Source organism: Aptenodytes forsteri, unplaced genomic scaffold (assembly GCF_000699145.1).
Source record: "Aptenodytes forsteri isolate BGI_AS27 unplaced genomic scaffold, ASM69914v1 Scaffold164, whole genome shotgun sequence".
In the NCBI taxonomy this organism is placed as follows: Eukaryota; Metazoa; Chordata; class Aves; order Sphenisciformes; family Spheniscidae; genus Aptenodytes; species Aptenodytes forsteri.
The window spans coordinates 2,739,632-2,758,468 of NW_008795527.1; the positions used below are offsets into that span (position 1 = coordinate 2,739,632).

The 18,837-nt window shown below is 40.8% G+C and overlaps 1 protein-coding gene across 1 annotated transcript; it reads right to left on the bottom strand.

The window, feature by feature from the left end:
* Positions 1-282: 282 nt before the first annotated feature.
* On the bottom strand, positions 283-17,250 carry GPNMB (glycoprotein nmb). Its single transcript, XM_009282049.1, has 11 exons — positions 17,181-17,250; positions 12,052-12,201; positions 11,200-11,343; positions 9,702-9,881; positions 8,442-8,600; positions 7,670-7,978; positions 6,054-6,176; positions 5,224-5,326; positions 4,118-4,323; positions 1,566-1,653; positions 283-726 (listed from the first exon to the last, which is right to left on the bottom strand). Exons 1-11 carry the CDS (start codon positions 17,248-17,250, stop codon positions 573-575), a joined length of 1,686 nt encoding a protein of 561 aa, XP_009280324.1. The 3' UTR covers positions 283-572.
* Positions 17,251-18,837: the final 1,587 nt, after the last annotated feature.

Sequence of the window (18,837 nt, forward strand, 5' to 3'; positions counted from 1 at the left end):
ACCTCCTGAACAGCGTAACAGTGTCAGCGGTTCGGTGCCAATGACTGGGAACAGGCCATGGCATGTTTCATTCCACAGACATAACATGTGCCTTCCCCCCATGTCTTCTTTCTAGCCAAGGTATGAATCCTGCTATGGCAGTAAGCAGCTATACTGGACTGTATTTAAGACTAAGTATTTACAAATTGGGGTTTTTTTTGTTGTTGGTTTTTTCTTGTTTTTTTTTTAAATTAACCTTTTTTTTTTTCCCTTCCAGATTATGGATCTGATTAGTTTTGCAGGTAGTTAACCTAGAAGTAAGAAAACCCAGATAAGGGAGGGGCGGCGTTAGTTATTCAAAAGAGCGTATCCTACATCACAAGCAAGAACAGCAAGTGCTGAAAACTACCTCATTGTTTTCTACAAAGGACTATTTTAATATTTCTAATTGCACCAAGCCCCCAAAAGTTACCATCCCATCTATATGTGCTTTCACCTTACCCCCTGTTTTTAATAACAACAAGAAAACCCCATCAAAGTACAGTTCAGATATGAGTCCTGTATGTAATCTAAGTCAGTGTTAGACTAAAGGTTTAAACAATGCCTGGTTTGCACTTCAGCAGAGGATTTCTCTCAGTGCTACTAGGGAAGAAAATTGCTTTGAAATTGCTGAAGTAAGCAGTTAGTCCCTCCTGGTTCTCTGCTTGTCCTGCACTTCTCTCAATAGGCTTGTATTGCTTGTATCTCCTGCAAGGAATGTGCACAGTTAGTTGCTGAAAGACATTTAAATGAAAGTCCACATTTAGCATGTGACCAGTATATAAGAGAATTAATCATGTGTTCATAACATATATTCTCTCTCCTCCTTCCCTCCGCAATCCCATCTAATGGTTAACAGCCATAGGTCAGCAGGGGTGACTAAGGCCTGGTTAATGAGAAGGCTCCGTTGCTTAGTGGAGTACTGTTGCTCTGTGGAGGTGTTTCTTTCTCACCACTGACCGTGAAGGGTGGGCGTGCTCTTGGCTCAAGAGTCTTGGTGCAGTCTTAAAGTTTTGTGAGAAATGTCCAAGCTAATAATGCAGTAGTAACATGTGCTTCTGTTAACTACTTTCCTGCGTGCCCAGCACCTTTTCCCCAAAGAATTTATTTGTCAATTATTTAATGAAGAATTTTTATGATTAATTCTTGATCTGCCAGTCATTCACAAACACGTCTTCTCAGAGTTTTAGAGCTAAATTAACTTTCTGTTTGTTAGGTTTTACTGCATATATGAATCACATCATGCAGTTTGAGTTTGCTTACTGCTTACATGCAGTTCCCAGGCCTTCTAGTATTACTGTTTGTGCTTATGAGCACAGAATGTAATTTTCTATGAAAATCTTTAACATTTGCATATTTTCCAATGGTTTTGTGGCTTAAGCCAGTAATCTCATTTTCTTGAATATTTGCCAGAATATTTGTGAACAACAATAAAAAAGAAACAAAAATATAGCTAGTGCAAATTTAAGTTGTTGGTTTTGTTAATTTAAACTAATATTTTTGACAGTTCCTTGAACTGGTTTTAATCCTAGAAACTAGCAACTTACTTGTAAAGGACAAAAGCCCCAATGGCGGCAAACACTGCCAACAAACCAAGGAAGATAAAGACACCTTCTGTTGTTCCTGATGATGATCCTAGAGTTCAGAAAGTAGTTTGATTAAAAGTTGGCCTCGTTTTTACAGTGAGATAGATTTTCTAAACAGAACGTCATTTTCACTTGGTTGCTGTAGAGGTTGAAGTACACTTAACACTTCTAATATGCCAAGCACTGGAGGTCGGTGACTTTGGCAGGAGGTGGTGCTTTCACATCCTAATTGGTTTAATTCACGGTTCCACCAGAGTGTGAGTTGGGCTTTGCCAGTTTTCTCATATGAGCCATACTCCTGAGACACATGGCTGCCCTTCCAGCATGGAAGGGAGTGGAGGTTCTTGCCGGCACCCCACAAGGTGGGGCTAATTTGCTCCCTGCCAATTGCTGTGCTAGGGAAACGTTTACACTGAGAGTGTAAGAGATGCAGTCTCTTTATAAGCTTTGATGTTAGAATCAGCTTCATCTTTCTCTTAGGGATGATGGCCAGGGGGAAAGGGGATAAAAAAGGAGTTTCTTAAATGTTATTGTTTGTTGCAGTCCCATATGCTAAGATGGCAGAGTGTGGCTGAGAGCTTGATGGACCTTAGGCTTGTTTGCCTTATCCAAGAGCTGAGGGCTCTGCTTTTTTAATGTGCTCATTCTGGGAAATTAACTTTGGGCTCTGCCTGTCATTGAACTCTGCCTTCTGGTTTGCCATCAACCATTTCACTCACATCTACTCCTAATTCCATCGTATCTGATGGAAGAAGCTAAATCATTACAAGTATTTTTTTAAAATTTGTGTTAAATATCTTAATTTTCCAGTCCACAGGGTGTACCTTTATTGAGTTTACTGACACTGAGACACATTCTTGGTCCTCATATTAACAACAGTGTTTATACAATGAAGTAACCTAGAGGTGCATGTTGGCTTACCTTTCCAGTTTTTAATTTATAACTGCTGTCTATGAAAATCAAGATACCAAGTCAGGGTTTACCATTTACTTGGTACCTGTGCCTCATATATTTCTCGGTTTGTTGATACAATTGTTTGTGAAGGCTTGACCTCATTCCTAGTTTGCACAATATTTTTGCTGAGACTGTAGGGATTTACCTTATTTTATGAATAAAGTACGTCCTTGGACTAGTTTGCAAAACAACGCATACTGATGGGATGGGTCTAAGTCACAGAACTGCAACCCATTCAACAGCAGTTTAAGCAAGTTAAGAGCAGATGTTTTGTGCAGTGCCTGCATAACCCAGGCACAGTCCTGCCAAATCTCAAGGGCCAGATGCTTAGGCACCAAATACTCAGGCACCAAATTATGGGGTTTTCAGAAATTCGTAAATACTTGTCTTCTCTTGAAATGAGTGGAAAATTGTGGCACATGAGAAAGGTTTGCAAACGTTAGATGGGCTCCTCCAGAAGTTGACTCAAAGCAGCAACCTCTCTTAGATCCTAATTCTGCTTTGATTATAGTGGAAGCCCCAAAGTACAGCTTAGCTTTGCCCTCTGGAGGAAACCTAGGAGGACCAGCCTTGTTGGGCTAAAGTTAGCCTCTGTGAATACAGTTTTGCAAAATCCTACTGCATGCTTATTTTCATCTTTAGGAGCCAGAATGCACTTACAGGTCAGACATTGTGCCTTAGTCATCATGAACTGATTTTGGTAGAGCTAAATTTATACCTAGATTAAATAAAATCAGCCAAAAATACTGTGGCAAATGACCGCAAAGGGTCAGTTGCTTGGCTGATAGTAATTAAAGAGTTCAGAAGAGTCATCAGGACATTGTAGTGGGAGGTCAGGAGAGCAATGGAGTGGGAGCAGAGAGACAGCATGATCGTTTAGACTTCTGACTGTGGCTGAGTTTAATAACTGGTTCTGTCAAAGACTGCTTGGATAACCATGAGCAAGACACAGTGGTACTCATCCAACCAAAGGTAAACCTCCTGTTCTGAAATAGTCACCCTGGGCAGGTTCTGTAGTCAATGAATGTTACACAGATCTTTCCAGAACCTGATTCATCTTATCCTCATGTAGAAATAGAAACCTGGTCAAGGTCAATGGGCTCCAAAGAGGGCCCAGGGCAGCCAGCTCAGCTGCAGACTTTGATTCTGTCTCAAGTGAGCTGAATTCCTCTCTGTTTCTCCTATTTCTCCATGTGTGGAGTAGGCTGGCTGGCATGTCCCCCACCTGCTTTTCTGCCCAACAGAGTTTTTCTGTGGAAAAATACATTATGGCTTAAGAACTGTTCATATTCTGTGATACTGAAGGGTTTGTATAATTACTGTACTCATTGGATCGTAAACGTAAATCAAACCAAGTTCTAACTTCTAAAATTCCTGTAGGGAAAGAATCATCTCTTTATCTTTGCATGGACTCTCACACAAGCTGGTGCAGTCTCAGCTGAGGCCTCCAGGCATAATAAAAACCCCATATTAATTCCTGTGCTCTTCACCCCTGCAGGGAAATGACCACAGGAAGAAGCTATTCACAGACGACCCGCATCTGCTCTGTGTGGACTCACCTCCATTTACAGAAATCAGCGCGCTGGCAAGGGCTTGACTTGTGTCATCCCCCAAGGTGATGTTTATACAGTATGTTCCAGGTTCCTCAAAAGCTCTCCTGATGGTGAGTAAGCATTCATCAGTGACGATGATGGGGTTGCATACCACGCTCTTGGACACCTGACATGTGGGGTCAGAAACTACTGTGCAGACGTCTGTGGGGAGACTGGGATGGGAAGAGAGAACACATTGTATCTGTGGACTCCTGTTAGCCCAGTTCATAGACACATTGCACTGATGCCCCACTTGTATGCTGGTGCCTGTTTACTGAAATCAGTGGCACTATAGTGATTTAAGAGTGTTTTATTAATACATTGCATATATATTTTATACATACCTATACATTTTATATATACATGCATGTGGATTTTATATAAAATGCATATATACAGTCTATAAAATATCTGCTTGTTTTAATTATCATTCAAAATTTTATGGTGATCACAGAATTACCTGCCTCAGATCAGCTTATAAAGTCCCTTACTTTTAATACACATCATTAAGAAAGGAATGCAGATTCTTCTATGAAGTATCACGTGCCAAAAAAGTAAACGCTAACTTAGTTAATTGTTTTCCAGTTGCATTACCAAGACGATTCTTGTACTTCTCAGTCCTCTCAACTCTAATCCCCTTCTAGGAGCTAGGAATATTAGTGCAATGTTTTCCTATCCAAGAAATTGCTTGGACACACCCATTTACTCTAAGTGTCAAAAAATCATGGCCAAAAAGAAAGGGTTTCCTTCCAATTTCAGTAGACTGCTTCCCATTTTACAGTAAGTGCTGAAATCTTGTCTTGGCCAGGAAAATATAGAATTGTTTCTTCCCGCTATCTAGTTCTCTTATTTTTACTGAGGCTTGACATTTGCTCTGAATCCTAAGAGCCTGGCAGTAACCTCTGTTGCCATAGTTTACAAATGAGACTTGCATTATCTTTAGTTCCAGTCAAGAAATAGAAACACTGCAGATCCCAACTTTTGTTCATGCAGCTGCACCTAAGTGCAGAGAGCGTTCCAGCACCTAATTAATTTTAAAGAGGGAAGACTGACAGTTTCATTCACACACTTACCTCCCTTGGCAGGTAACAACAAAGTCAACCAGTGAGTTTTCAGCTTGACTTTCTGTCATCTGGATGCTTGTCATCTGAATAATATTTACCTCAAGGATTCCCTCTGGGAGAGGAAACAGATGTCAACGGTAGGACACATGACAAGCTCTGAAGTCTGTGTGTACAGAGCCTGAAGTGTTTGGCTGATGCTCAGTTCGGGTCTTGTTTTCCATAACCTCCTCCCTCCCTTAGCACTCCTCTTGAAGAGTTTGAAAGCTGAGAAATCTTCCAGTGCTTTCCCTGTGAGGCTGCTCCTTTCTGCTCTGCTTTATTTTTCCATTATTATTATTTACTTATTTGTTTTACTAAATCACTTCCCCGTCCCACTACCCATGAATTCTATGCATGCCAAGGTCAATTCAACCTTATGTGACCCCCCCAGGCCAGTATGCTTCAGGTGTGGCAGGTTCAGAAGCTGATGCTACAGAAAGTAGTGATACGGTGCACATCCCCACCAGCCATTTTCCAACCCACGTTCCTGGAAACACCACATGTAGCATGGGAGCAGCCATCAGCAGGCATCCAGACCAAGGCCCAGCCTCACGTGTCTGAAACCAAGGGGCCATAACCTCTGCCGCTAGGTCCTGGCAGAGGGCGTGAAGAAACCAAAGTCAGCCAGTTAGCTGCCTGTACATTAATCTTTAAAAATGTCAGCTATGTCCAAGAGAAGGATCTTACTGTGGGTCTCACGTATTTGATAAAAGGCTGCCTAAATGAGCATTTTACCTACCATACATTGTTGTACATTATTAACCCCATTCCTCTGTTCAGGTGTTGACCCACGTCCTTACCTACGACAGAGATACCAGTTCTGTAGTATCCATTTCTGTAAATATGGCAACCTCCATCAGGATTATCTTCCATTGACTCGACAGTGGTAGCAGAGTCTGAATTAGAAGACGTTCCGGTCGTTACTGTTGAGTTGAGGGAGAAAGAATAGATACGCAGCTTTAGACCAAGTTCTGCTTAGAGGTGTTCTGAACATGGCCATATGTTTCAACTGCATTCATTACATGGGTCATTAGTGACTTTGCTTTGCAGCTGTGCAGTCACATGTGTATCTGTATGGGATCATGGTAGTAAGCCTTAAAGAAAACACACATGCCCAACTGTAGAACCCTGGAGTGGCATGGGTAGCCTCACTCTAAAAGCCACCTTGCTAGTCACCAATCTCTGTGAAATAAAAGTGAGACTGCAAGGTTTGATATAATTAAACACTTCTTTAAAATTCCCAAATCAATTATAGAAGAAATCCAAAGGCCAATAAAAGGTTTAAAATGCTCTCTTTAAAAGCAGGTATTTTCCCATTGCTCTACATTACAGCTAGCAGAAAACCGAGAGGGAAAGTGGTGAAAATTAGGTCTTTTCTTTCATTTTTCATTGTCACTCAACTTTTTGGTAAAAGCACATATTAAAATTCTGAAATTTGAAAAATATAGCCACATTTACAGTTTAATAGTAGTAGTATTATAACTACCCAGGCTGAAACTGCAGGCCTTTTGCAAACCTTAAAACCCTCTGAGATGGTAAACTAATGCTGAACATAATGAAAGTTATTCTGAAATATGATAGTGCATAAATTTAAAGTGGAAAAGCCATTCTGGGTTAACGCCATGTGGAAATCCCATATTTTGGAATATGAGTAAGTTTTTTTTAATTCAATTTTTCATTGTCACTCAACTTTTTGGTAAAAGCACATATTAAAATTCTGAAATTTGAAAAATATAGCCACATTTACAGTTTAATAGTAGTAGTATTATAACTACCCAGGCTGAAACTGCAGGCCTTTTGCAAACCTTAAAACCCTCTGAGATGGTAAACTAATGCTGAACATAATGAAAGTTATTCTGAAATATGATAGTGCATAAATTTAAAGTGGAAAAGCCATTCTGGGTTAACGCCATGTGGAAATCCCATATTTTGGAATATGAGTAAGTTTTTTGTAGTTCAATCCAATCTCATTTAATTTTGGGTGGAAGTTAACGCAAACCAGAAAGGAACTGGCTATAAGAGTGTTCTGAAATACCTCTTTCTCACTTAAAATTTACATCTTACCTCAGAAGATGACCCTGAGCAGGCAAGGCTAAAACCACTTGACCTGGTGTGGTAGAGGATATAAAACCAAATATATATGTACTTCATATCCACCTGAAGACTTCTGTATGCTGTCACTGTGGTGGTAGGACTGGATGTGTAATGTGTTAAATGTGTAAGTGATGCCTACCATAGAATCATAGAAGAGTTTATGCTTATCGATTCTGTCTCTAAACCAATTTATAGAGGGTTTGCAGAGCCTTGCAGCTCTTTCATTGGTGACAGTAAACATTCTAAAGATATGAACTTAAAGTATTGGAATTTAGAGTTTTAGCATAGCTCCTAATATCACTGCTGTTTGATAAACTCTTACCTGCTGTGGTGAGCAGTGGTGCAGTGGGTGTGACTGGCCTGCAAGGTACAGGTATAATGGCTTGGACAGTTAAATTCAGAGTGAAGTTTCCTTGCAGAGTATAGGTGTGAGATGTAGTGGAACTGCTGGCTACAAATAAGCCACTTCCATCTCCAAAGTTCCACTTGTAGGAGATGGCAGAATTATTAAGATAGTAGCTGGGATCGTGGATCTTCACATCAAATGTGATTGGTGAGTCTTTGATAAAAATGGAGTCTGAGATGTTGCGGTCATGTTTTTGGAACATACTCACAAATATTGGAATTTTGTCTGGCGGGGGAAAAAAAAGAAGTAAATAAATAAAGCATATGTACCTGGCTGCAAACAACAAACAGCTCCAAAGTCCCTGAACAGCAACAGTCAGAATGTGAGACATTAATATCTTTAACAAGGGTTTCTACTTTAATTTGATTTACTGATCTGAGGAGTGAATGTCAGTAGGAAACAGTTACCCAGAAAAGTATGGGAACAAATGAGGAATCACAGGCATCTGTGGAGGATGGCATTTCCTCTCGTAAATAATTTTTCATTACAAAGTAGAGGTGTCACAACTGAGCTAGATACAAAGGTACACTACTCAAGGCAATTTACCAGAGATTCCACATTCATATTAAAAACCTTTCTCAGGCCAATGTTTTCTTTTCATGCCAGATGATGCTTGTGCTGAATTCTTTTAAGACCTAAACAACAAATACCCCCAGTATTTTATTACAGTTTTTTCCAGCACGCTCACCTGTTACAACGTAAACGGCACTTGCTCTTGCAATGGGAATGTACGCTGAGTGCCCTCTCCTGTAAATGGATACCTCCATCACGTGTTTGCCAAGAGTGATATTGGCTGTGTTGACTGAAAACGTTGCTGAAGATCGTCCAGTTGTTTGATAGTACTGACCTGAAACAGAACATGAACGTACAGTGTGTTTTCCCCTTCAGCCTAGCTACAAGTTGTTTTAAGAGAAGCAATGCCTCTGTGAATCTTGGATTGTCTGAATCAAAATGAATATTTAGAATTGTCTTTCAGTTATCTGGCAGGTGTTTTTGGAGGACTGAATACTTTTACAATGTGTTTACTCCCATTATTTCTGTGTTTTTTCGAAGGTGCCAGAAAGATGTCCCAAATTTCACTAATCTAAGAAAAATTTGCCAAGGCATCTACATCTTTCTAAAGCAATTACATTACATTAAGTCACTAGGATTATGTAATGGATGGTGTTACCTCTTAGGCATTTTAAGTGATCTTGTGTTTGTATGCTTTCAGTGTAGCAAGAAGATACAATACCTCTTGCTTCATACCCTAGAGCTCTTTGTATACATTTGCTTATTTGTCTTTGTAAGAGCTGATTGAGGTAGGTAAATGGTATCACCTCTATGTAAAATTTGGGACTTTATTATTATTACTCATGCTGATACTGATGATAATACTGATTTAACCAAGCTAACTTAGGATACTAAGATTTAGTATGTAGCCAACGTCAGGAATAGCCCAACCGTTACATACTCAGGAGCTGGAAACACTGAAAATCAGCATCTGTGTCCAGATCAGTACCACACAGTCAGTGGCAGTTTTCACCTCCCCAGAGGCAAGAAGTGCTGCACCGTTAAACTGATCTGAAGATACACAGTGCTAGGGTCTCGCTTAAATTTAAGAATCTGAAGTGGCAGTGAGCGGTCAACAAATCATCTGACTGACCTGCTCAGACCCTCTGTTTTCGTAGAAAAGGATCTTGAGTACTACTGAAAGGAAATTAATTTTCTTCAGTGGTAGTATTGTGAATGCAGATTTAAAGAGAACCTCCTGGTAATCCATGATTTCCAGACCGAGCAGCTGATGGCCTCTCTGGAAAGCGGAGAATGAATTTGGGATCTCCACTCAAGAGCGTGGAATCCTTTTTAAAGGACTTTTAATAAAACATACTTGACAAATGAGTTAGTGTACAGAGTGAATATAAGTTTGCAGTGTCAGCCAAACCAAGGGATGTCTTGCAGTACTAACCAAACGTGTGAAACACGTAGACAAAGTTCCTTCTCCTCCAGCCAGGATAATGAGGGAAAGGTCTCCCATCTGGGAATACATGATGGCTGTGGTTGCTTGTGCAGTTTTCCCAGCCACAGTTGTCAATCCATTCAGTCCAGTTGTAGACATAGACTTGCTGGTCCTGGGAAGCTGGAGGACCTAAGTGTAGAAACAGGACATGTTCCCGGTCAACTGAGAAATGTGCAGAAAGTCAGGAAACGGGAGGCAGACACCCCAGGTTACAGAAGTTATTGCACTTAAACAACAGGTTAAGTGGGGTATTTTTAGACTGACATTCAGTTTTTCTAAGATTGTGCTTTGTTTGGTTTTTAATGTAAACACCGAATTGTTTTGGCTTGGTGTTGTTTAATTTAGAAGCTTAAAAAAATCTTACTGTCTCATGGGCCAGACACAATTTAAAATTGCTTGCCCCAAACTTGCTGTCGACTACACAGGACGCTACTCTTTCACTGGAGGTAGTGGGGCTACCTGAATATTTGGCAAGCAGAATCTAAAATTTTAAGTAGAAATAGCAGCCGTGGAAGCACTGTGAGGAAGTGACTTAGTTTGTTTTGTCAGAACAGCTTTCTATGGCACCTTTAAATAACTTAGACATGAATTTCAGTTTCTTTCTGAATAATAAAAAGACTGTTTCCTTCCCCAAACAGCACAACAGCTATTAAGTAGAGAATGGATATCAGCAGTTAACAAAACATTAGACAGTCAAAAAGTAGAACTCAAGCTGACAAAAAATTTGCCGATATGCCTTGAAATGAAAATTACTTTGATCAGTAAAAAAATTTGTTGAACATTTATGAATTCAGAGGAAGAAGAGTACAACAGCCTGTTTCACTCTAGATCCGGCAGCTTCAAACACTGGGATTATGATAGGTTTTTTGCTCTGTGTAACAGTAAATAAGATCAAAAAAGGTGATTCTCTGATTAAAAGATTGATTTTTGAATGATTTATTTTCCTGTTTGTTTTTAATTCTTAAAATGTGGGAATGTGAGATTTACTCTTTCTTGAGGATTTTTCAAGATGCAGATGATGGTTAGTGAGTTCTACAATTCCTAATTGAAAAAAAAAAAAATCTCAATTTTACAAATTGTCAGCTTTATAAATTTGGAAAAAACCACTGTGACTGTGCAGCCTTGTGACTGAGCTGAAAAGCAGTAACAGTTTTGTTAGGAAGCCAAATTAATGTCACTGTTTTGGGAAGGCAGTTTTATAGTGAAGGCAGTCTTAAATTACCTGGCCATTGTATATAGCGGGTGCAGAACAGTAAAAATGCCACAGTGATCTTCAGAGGAAAGAAACTGGTGTGGCACAGGTTAGACATGAGTGTAGTTATCAGTTAAAAGCAACATGGCTGTTGTTCATAGGGTGCGCCTCTGACGTTTTCAAAGATTCTTGACATGTTCACACCAGCACCATAGTCAGATGTGTGTATAGTGCAGGGAGATTGCCGTTACCTACCCTGGGTACAGTTTCTCTCGTATACTATGTTGCCATCATTATCTTCTTTCTGGCACTTGGGAAACTGGAGAGTCACAACAAAGGTCACGTTGGATCCTACCAGAGCTGGGCTATCCGTGTCCAATTTGGCTGTCACCCTTCCGCCTGTAGATAAGAAAATTGGTCTTCATTGCCGTAAAGGATGCATCAGAGCAGCAGCTACCTTCAGCTGTGCACTATTTACATTAGAAATGCTTTATTGATTCCTCTGTTTCCAAGAGGTTTTGTGCTCCTAAGTCACTTGCACTCTTATCAAAACCCCAACTTAGAACAATCAGAGGGACTCATCATATCCCCCCACATCACTTACTGGTCTGTCATGCATTTCCTTCGTAGAGCTAAGAATATGGTTTTTTACCCATGGGGGTCAATATATTCCAAAGGAGAATATTTTTGTTCCTCCCCAGGGATACAGCCTTTAGACCTCAGCTCAGACCAGGGGATAATAACACCAAAGTTGTCAAACTGAAGCCCACAATGCCCTACTGAGGTAGCAGTTGAAGCTACCTGTCCTCTAGGGCATGTTTCAAATAATGGATTGTCCTGGAGCCCTGGTCATCAATACTTCTTAATAAGTATTAATGTCTGAGACTATGAGTCATGGGAAAGCATTTACTGCAAGAACTCACTGTTCTGCTTCCTCAGACAACGTACTGGGAATGGTATGAAAGCCAATCATCTCTAATTTGCTATTCCTTGCAGCAGTGGTGGATATTGCACCTGTGAAAAAGCACTATAGCACCTGCACTCTTCAGTGAGGTGGATTTTCTGGCCAATTTTCTCAGCGTCTTTGAAATGCATTTGTGCGATCACCTTTCCAGCAGTCCTTCCATCTGGGATCTCCTTCCTCCCAGAAAGGATAAAGCTTTTCGTTCCATTTATTTTGATCACTAGACCAGCCTTGTAGCTTCTTGTAGGATGCGACAGGAGAAGTCCTTCCATGGCTCAGCACATCTTGAAACCCTAGAGAGAAAAACGAACATGCAATGTAATAGCATTTTCCCTGCCACCCTATAAAGACATTGGTCTTGTGCTGAACAGCCGTCTTATTACGACTATATTCTTGTACTGTTTAGAGAACTCTTCACCAGTAGAAAGTTATGGAATTTTATCATCACAGCTATAAACACATCAACTATAACCAACATAAAGACAGTTCCACCACTGACAGACTGACATTTTTCTACTTGCACTATTGCAAGCTTTCCAGAGAAAGAATAAAAACGATTACAACATTTTGACCATATCAGAGCAATCGTTTGTATGAATGGACATAACCCTGCAACAACCGGGCTAGTTGTACAGAGGTTGCTTGATTGCTGACTGCTTTGTGCTTGCCTGGTAATAAATCTATGAGTAAAAGGCTAACAGGATAAATTCACTCTGTGTCGGAGTTGTGCTCTAGTGGAAGTTATGCCAGGAATTGATTTTGGCCCAGTGAAGCTTCTTTGGTGAGTTGGCTGGTGGTTTGGGTGGGAGGGGTGGAACCAATTGTAACAGAAGCTGGTATTTCCAGAAAAGGAAATTTAGAGCTGAATAGTAAATTCAATGTGTTTATAATATAACAACAGAAACATATTAGCTTCATGCCTATTACTTTAAAATGGCTCAGATATTAAATAACTTTCATAACCTCTTTCTTCTCATGTTACTACAAATGATGGGCTCAAACTTTTCCCAGGCTTTCTAGGATCCCTCTTTCTGTCACAAAGTACACATAATGAAAAGCAAAGTAAATATCCAAGTAACCTGTAGGAACATGTCGACCACTGTAGGATGCCATAAAAACATGTTCGTAAGTAGGCTCACAGGCAGAGTTCCATGAAAGCCTGGGGGCTTTAAACAACTCTGTCATGTTAATCAGGTAACTGCTGGGCGTGCCATTCTGTCACAACATCAAGGGAGTTAGGATTCCTGCTTTTCATGACTTTATTTTAAAGGTAGCTGATGCTGAATGCTTCTGAGATTTATACCCAAGTGCAACGAAGAGCTGGATGACTTCAAGGAAAATGCAGAGACCTGTAAGAAGGGCAAGAATGGCCCTGTGTGCTGTAACGTAACTGGCTGTGTTGGAATTTCTCCGAGTTTTGGAAAAGGCACAGAGCGGGTGTAGCCAGTCTAAGCACGGTCTTTATGGGCATGTGACTCCTAATTTTACTGCAAGGGAGAACCAGAGAAACAGCACTGAAGAAGAGGCAGGAACTGCTTTCTCTTGATGTTTTATTGCCCAGTGAGATTTCTGCTGGGCAGGAAGGACGTCCCTTGGCCAGTCCCATCTCAATGGTCACTCTGAACTGATGCTGGTAGCTCTCTCCCCAGTCTTGAGGACTGAAAGGTTCGAGGAAAAGAACAGATTTTGCACTCAGAGACATATTCTCCCATGGTCTTTTGCCCTACAGGAACTCCACACAGTCTCACTTAAATCACTTGAATCAAGTCCTTCCTGCAGATTTAATATATTTTGATGTGAGCAAAGCATAACATCATGACTGGTATTTACTTAATGGCCTGTATCACATGCTGTATTGTTTTCAGTCTTGGTCAGAAGAAGAGTCGCGTAATGTTGTCCTTCAGAAACTTTTCTCAGGAAAAAAAAACGGATTAGCAACTATAAAAGTATTTCACAAAGGTTTATCAAGTTCAGTTACATTTTAGGTCATTAAATTAATGTGTCATCTTATTTGAAAGTAAGTGGCTAAGGATTTTTCCTAATTTCTTTTTCCCATTCTCTTTGATTTTATCTAAAAATTATTTAATGAGTAAAAATGTTTTGATTTTGTCAGATCAAAACATTTCAATCATTTTTTCCCCCCAAATGCTCAATTCATCAAAAAGAGCTGGAGCACTTTTAAGTTAATAAATGCTTTTAATTTTGAATTTTCAATAACAATCCTTGAATTCAGAAGTCATTTTCTTGTCCAGCTTTGGTAATAACTGTGGTCACTGCTTCTAAATCACAAGCTCCTTAGGCATTTCTGTGCCTCCCTGATGTGCTTTGTTTATTTCAATCAAACATAAAACATTTCACAAGCTTCAGGACAAGACAAAGACATTTTTTCAGATGAGCAAAGACTTCAGCACTAGTTTCTCTAACACATGGAACAGAAGATTTTCAGTTGCTGAATTTAAAGGAACAAAAAGCTTTAATGTATTTCTTCTTTAACAATGAAACCCATTCAAGAACAGATGTTGGTCATAACCAAAATTAGAGCAATTCAGTTCAAAATAGACAGAGTAATATTACACTCCAAGAAATGATTACTGTAATAGTTTTGGTGAGGTGATCGTAGGAGAAAAGATCTGATCGACTTTCTTCTTGCTCATTCTGGTTTTCATTTTGGTGAAAAATGTAGCAAAGAGAAGAAGTTCAGCATTTCCTGTGATAGTGTGTAGGCCGTGAAAGAGAGAACGAAAGCCAATGTTAGAACAACAGCAATAAAAAGATGACTCAGCTAAAGAGGATGAACGCGTATTAGAAGTAAAAAGGCTGATGTTATGGCCAAGCTAAGAAGACAGAAAATAAAGTAAACTCTCTCATGTTACATACAGAAACATAATAAAGCGGGACAAAAAAGACTTTGAGGAACAACTTGCAAAACCATAAAAACTACTAATTAATCTTTTTTTCAAATACAAAAGTAGTGGAAAGCTTGCCAGAAAGTCTGTGGGGCCAAAAGATGATGTAGATATAAAAGAAGCATTCAGGGAAGATAAAGGACGAAAGTCAAATACATTAGTTTACATTTTAATTCACAAAGGAGGAGCATAAGAGGTTTCTGTGCTAGAATTTTCCTTTACAATGATGGAGAATCTCTCTCAAAATGAAGCGTTGGCACAAAAATATAATTACAGAACAAATCAACAAAATGAAGAAGTTGTCTAGATTGGGTGGCTCAAAAAGTCTGGAAGTTATTCAAGAGTGAAATAAATGAGCTATTAACCATAGCATGTAACATCTTGCTTAAAACTGCTTCAGTGGCCGAGAAACAAAAGTTGGCAAATGTGATGACAGTTTTTAAAAACACTTCCAGGGAAGATTTAGAGGATTACAAAAAGTTTGAGGCTCAAATTGGAGAAGCTGGTAGAAACAGCAGTGAAGAACAGAATTAGCAGATACAGTGGATTAATATGATATGCCGTAAAAGGAGTGCATTCCTCACAAATATATTTGAGTTTCGCTGAGGGAGCCAGAGAGCATGGGAACAAGGCTGACCTGCTTGTTATAGTCTGCTTGAGTTCCAGACAGCATTTGATGAGGTCCCTCGCTAAAGGCACATAAAGGAACTAAGTTACCGTGGGATAAGAATGAAGGATTTCACATGAATAAATAATTGGTTAGGATATATGAACTGAAAGTTATGAATAAGTGGCCAGTTTTCTCAATTGTTGGAATAATTTAAAATGTTCATAATCTGGTAAACAGGCAAAAAATAAAGTTCTTTAATTTGCTGAAGACAGTGTCTTGAAGTAGTAGAGGGGAGGACTGTATGAGACTCAATGACTCAAGAATAAAACTATATGAAATTCAGCATAGTTAAATGTAACTTTACTTACAGAACGAGGGGCTCTAAACTAGCTATTGCCACTGAGAAATGAGATCTCGCAGCTTTACAGGTTTGAATGCAGTGCTCATTGGTAGTTGAAAAACCAGGAAAAGGCTAGATGGAGAACGAAGATGGAAATGTCATTACAGCATTGTATAATTCCACGTGTGTTCGTGTCTTGAATACTGTATGCTGCTCTGTTCTCTGCAGCTCAAGCAGGGTGTAAGAGAACTGAAAAAATACAGAGAAAGGTGGCAAGGATGCTCTAAAGGGATAGAATTGTTTCCATATGAGGAACAGCTAAATAGACTGTGTCTTGAGCCTGGAGAAGAGGTGACAGAGGAGAATAGAAAAACAGAATCACAAATAGCATGGAGGAAGAAGCCATTTGTCACTATTTCTGAAAGTACAAAAGTTAAGGATAATCAAATGAAACCAGCAGGTTACAGGTTCTAAGCGCAAAAAAGATACTTCTTCATGTAAGGCACAGTTAAGCTTGAAATTTCTTGCTGGCAGGATGTTGTGTGCGCCAAAAATTTATGAGGGTTGCAATCAAAACCCAAGTGCATGAACGGATGGAAGAAAAGTCCAGTAAAAACTCTTAAATACAATGACTCTGCATCTGACAGAGGCAGTTCTGGTGCTATAAATCATCAGAGGCTGGGAAAGTGTCCTGAGTAAATACCAGTACACACTTGCCCAGTTATACATCCGTTACTGTTTCCCATTGGAGACAGGTACAAGGCTAGATGGATGCTCAGCTGGACCTCAGCTTTTAAGGTCTTCAGTTTCCTTACTGTAGATTCTGGAATTTGAGCCTAAAATCCCATTTCTGCGTTCCCAGCCCTGAGCTCAGGGAGTCAACCTAAGACTTGAGTCAAGCTGGGAGCCCGGAAAGAAGCAGAGGACCAGGCCAGTGCCTGCCCACCGTGGCTTGAGGATCCAATTCCTTGACTGGGCTCCCTGAGGTTGGGGATCCACAGGTCTGGGTGTCCCGGTGGGCAGCACTGCCTCTGACCTGGCCTTTCCCAGCCACAGCTGAGCTGAGCAAACTGGGGGAAGTCCAGTCTGCATCTGCCTTTTTAGCCACGCTTGAGCTGGGGAAATATTGTTAGAAATTTGTTGAAATGAGCCAAGGCTTAGCTCCGGTCAGCTCTGTGTATCTGTGGAGCTCAGGAAATAGATAACTGAACAGCTCTCGGCATATTTCTTCAGCTCAGGTGACATTTCTCCCCAGAGCCAGGCACCCCTGAGGTGGAGCTGGCTGTCGCCTGCCAGTTCCCAAGCACAGCTCCAGCAACCGCCGCACGTGCAAGGAGCAGCCGTTTTTACCACACTAGCTTGGGACGTCGAACCCGCGGAGGCAGGGAGAGAGGACGAGGTGAAGGAAGCACTCACGTGTGGTGGCAGCACACAGCACCGCTTCGGCCAGGAGCAGGAATCCGAGGTGGTGGCGAACACCGCTCATGGTGCTGGAGACCCTGCGTCGGCTCAGCGTGCGCAGAGGAGCAGAGTGCCCGGTGCCTGCACACGGTAACTCCTCCGGTCCCCACTGAGAAGTGAGAATGAAGTTTCTCCGCTGCTCTGCTCTCCGATTAAATGAAGGGCCCCAGGACTCATCATGTGATGGAATTAAGCAGAGATGCATGATTTTGTCTTCAGCTTCTTTCAGCTCATGTGCTTATGACTCACTCCCTTTGCTTCCAGCATTCCCTGGGATTTCTGAGAGACCTGTTTAGAGCCACACCATTTACCTTGCAGGCATTTTTATACTAGTTTTGCACTATGATCAATTTTTGTACTTAATTTGTTTTTAAATTAGGAATGTTTATTTCCAGAAATCCAAATTAACTCTTGCCCCAGCCCGATTTGCAAGTGTTCCTGCAACAGCTCACTGCGTTTAATGGACCCATCACTACTTAACCATGTGTCTCTACCCACATGCTGGGCAACAACTGTAAACTAAATGGAGACTGACCAATTCTAACATATCCCTGGACTTGGCTCCTGGTCAGAGTTGATTGTTAAGGACAATGTTATTTAAACATTTAGTGGGCACATGCGTGTACCGTCTGACCACAGTTGCACAATACGATGTGCCCATGGTTAGAGGTGCGATCACAGACCGTATGTAGTGATGGCCAGTCAATATCTAGCTCACAAGTTGCCATGGCCTATGCACAGACAGGTACTTCATTGTATATACTTCATGGTGTGTAGAGATAAAGGAAGAATAGACTTTGCTGCCCAACCTAATGATGAGGTATAACCAATGGCTCAAGAGGAGTAGGGTAATACAGGCAGATTGGCAAACACTGCACTTAGTGGTTCAAATTCAGGTTCAACATGCTTCACCAGCTCAGGTATTCTTCTGCAGGCAGTGCAGGAACTGAATTTCGTTGCAGCCCTGGCAGCCTTGTGAAGTTTCTTGCTTTTGTTTGCAGCAAAGAACAAGCTTTGGTGAGACGACACGGCATAGAAGCAAGTATGGTCCTCAAGACAGGAGTCCAGCAGCGGTTTCAGTGATCCTAAAGTATAGCACTGGCAAGTGAGACGCTGTCAACAGAATGAAGAGATTGCCCAATGGAAGGAGATAGCACCCCAGCCAGCATTTCTCTCAGTAACGCAGGCTCTGACGTCCAGTCCTGTGCATCTTCAATATGTAGACTCCATGCTTCAGCACCCTCCTGGCTGGAGCCAACCCTCCCTCCTACCGCCAGCCAAGGAAAAGGGTGAAGGCAATAGCCTTAGCGTTACCAGGCTTGTTTACACTAAGCCCTCATTATCTGGCAGAAAGGAGAGGGAGCATAAATCAAAGTCAAAACTGTGACTGACTATGCAAAAAAATCATATGACAGCAGCGTCCTCATGTGATTGTTGCTTTTTTGTTGTTATTAAATCAGCTACATTCCCAGTTGAAATGTCAGGTTTCGAAGCCATTCACAATTATTTTTTAAACCATGTGGGACATTAACTTTAATTGCACTCCTTTGTTTCCAGGTTGTTGATTCTAGAAGTGAAAAGTGACCTTCAAACACTGTGTTTCAGCACTGGG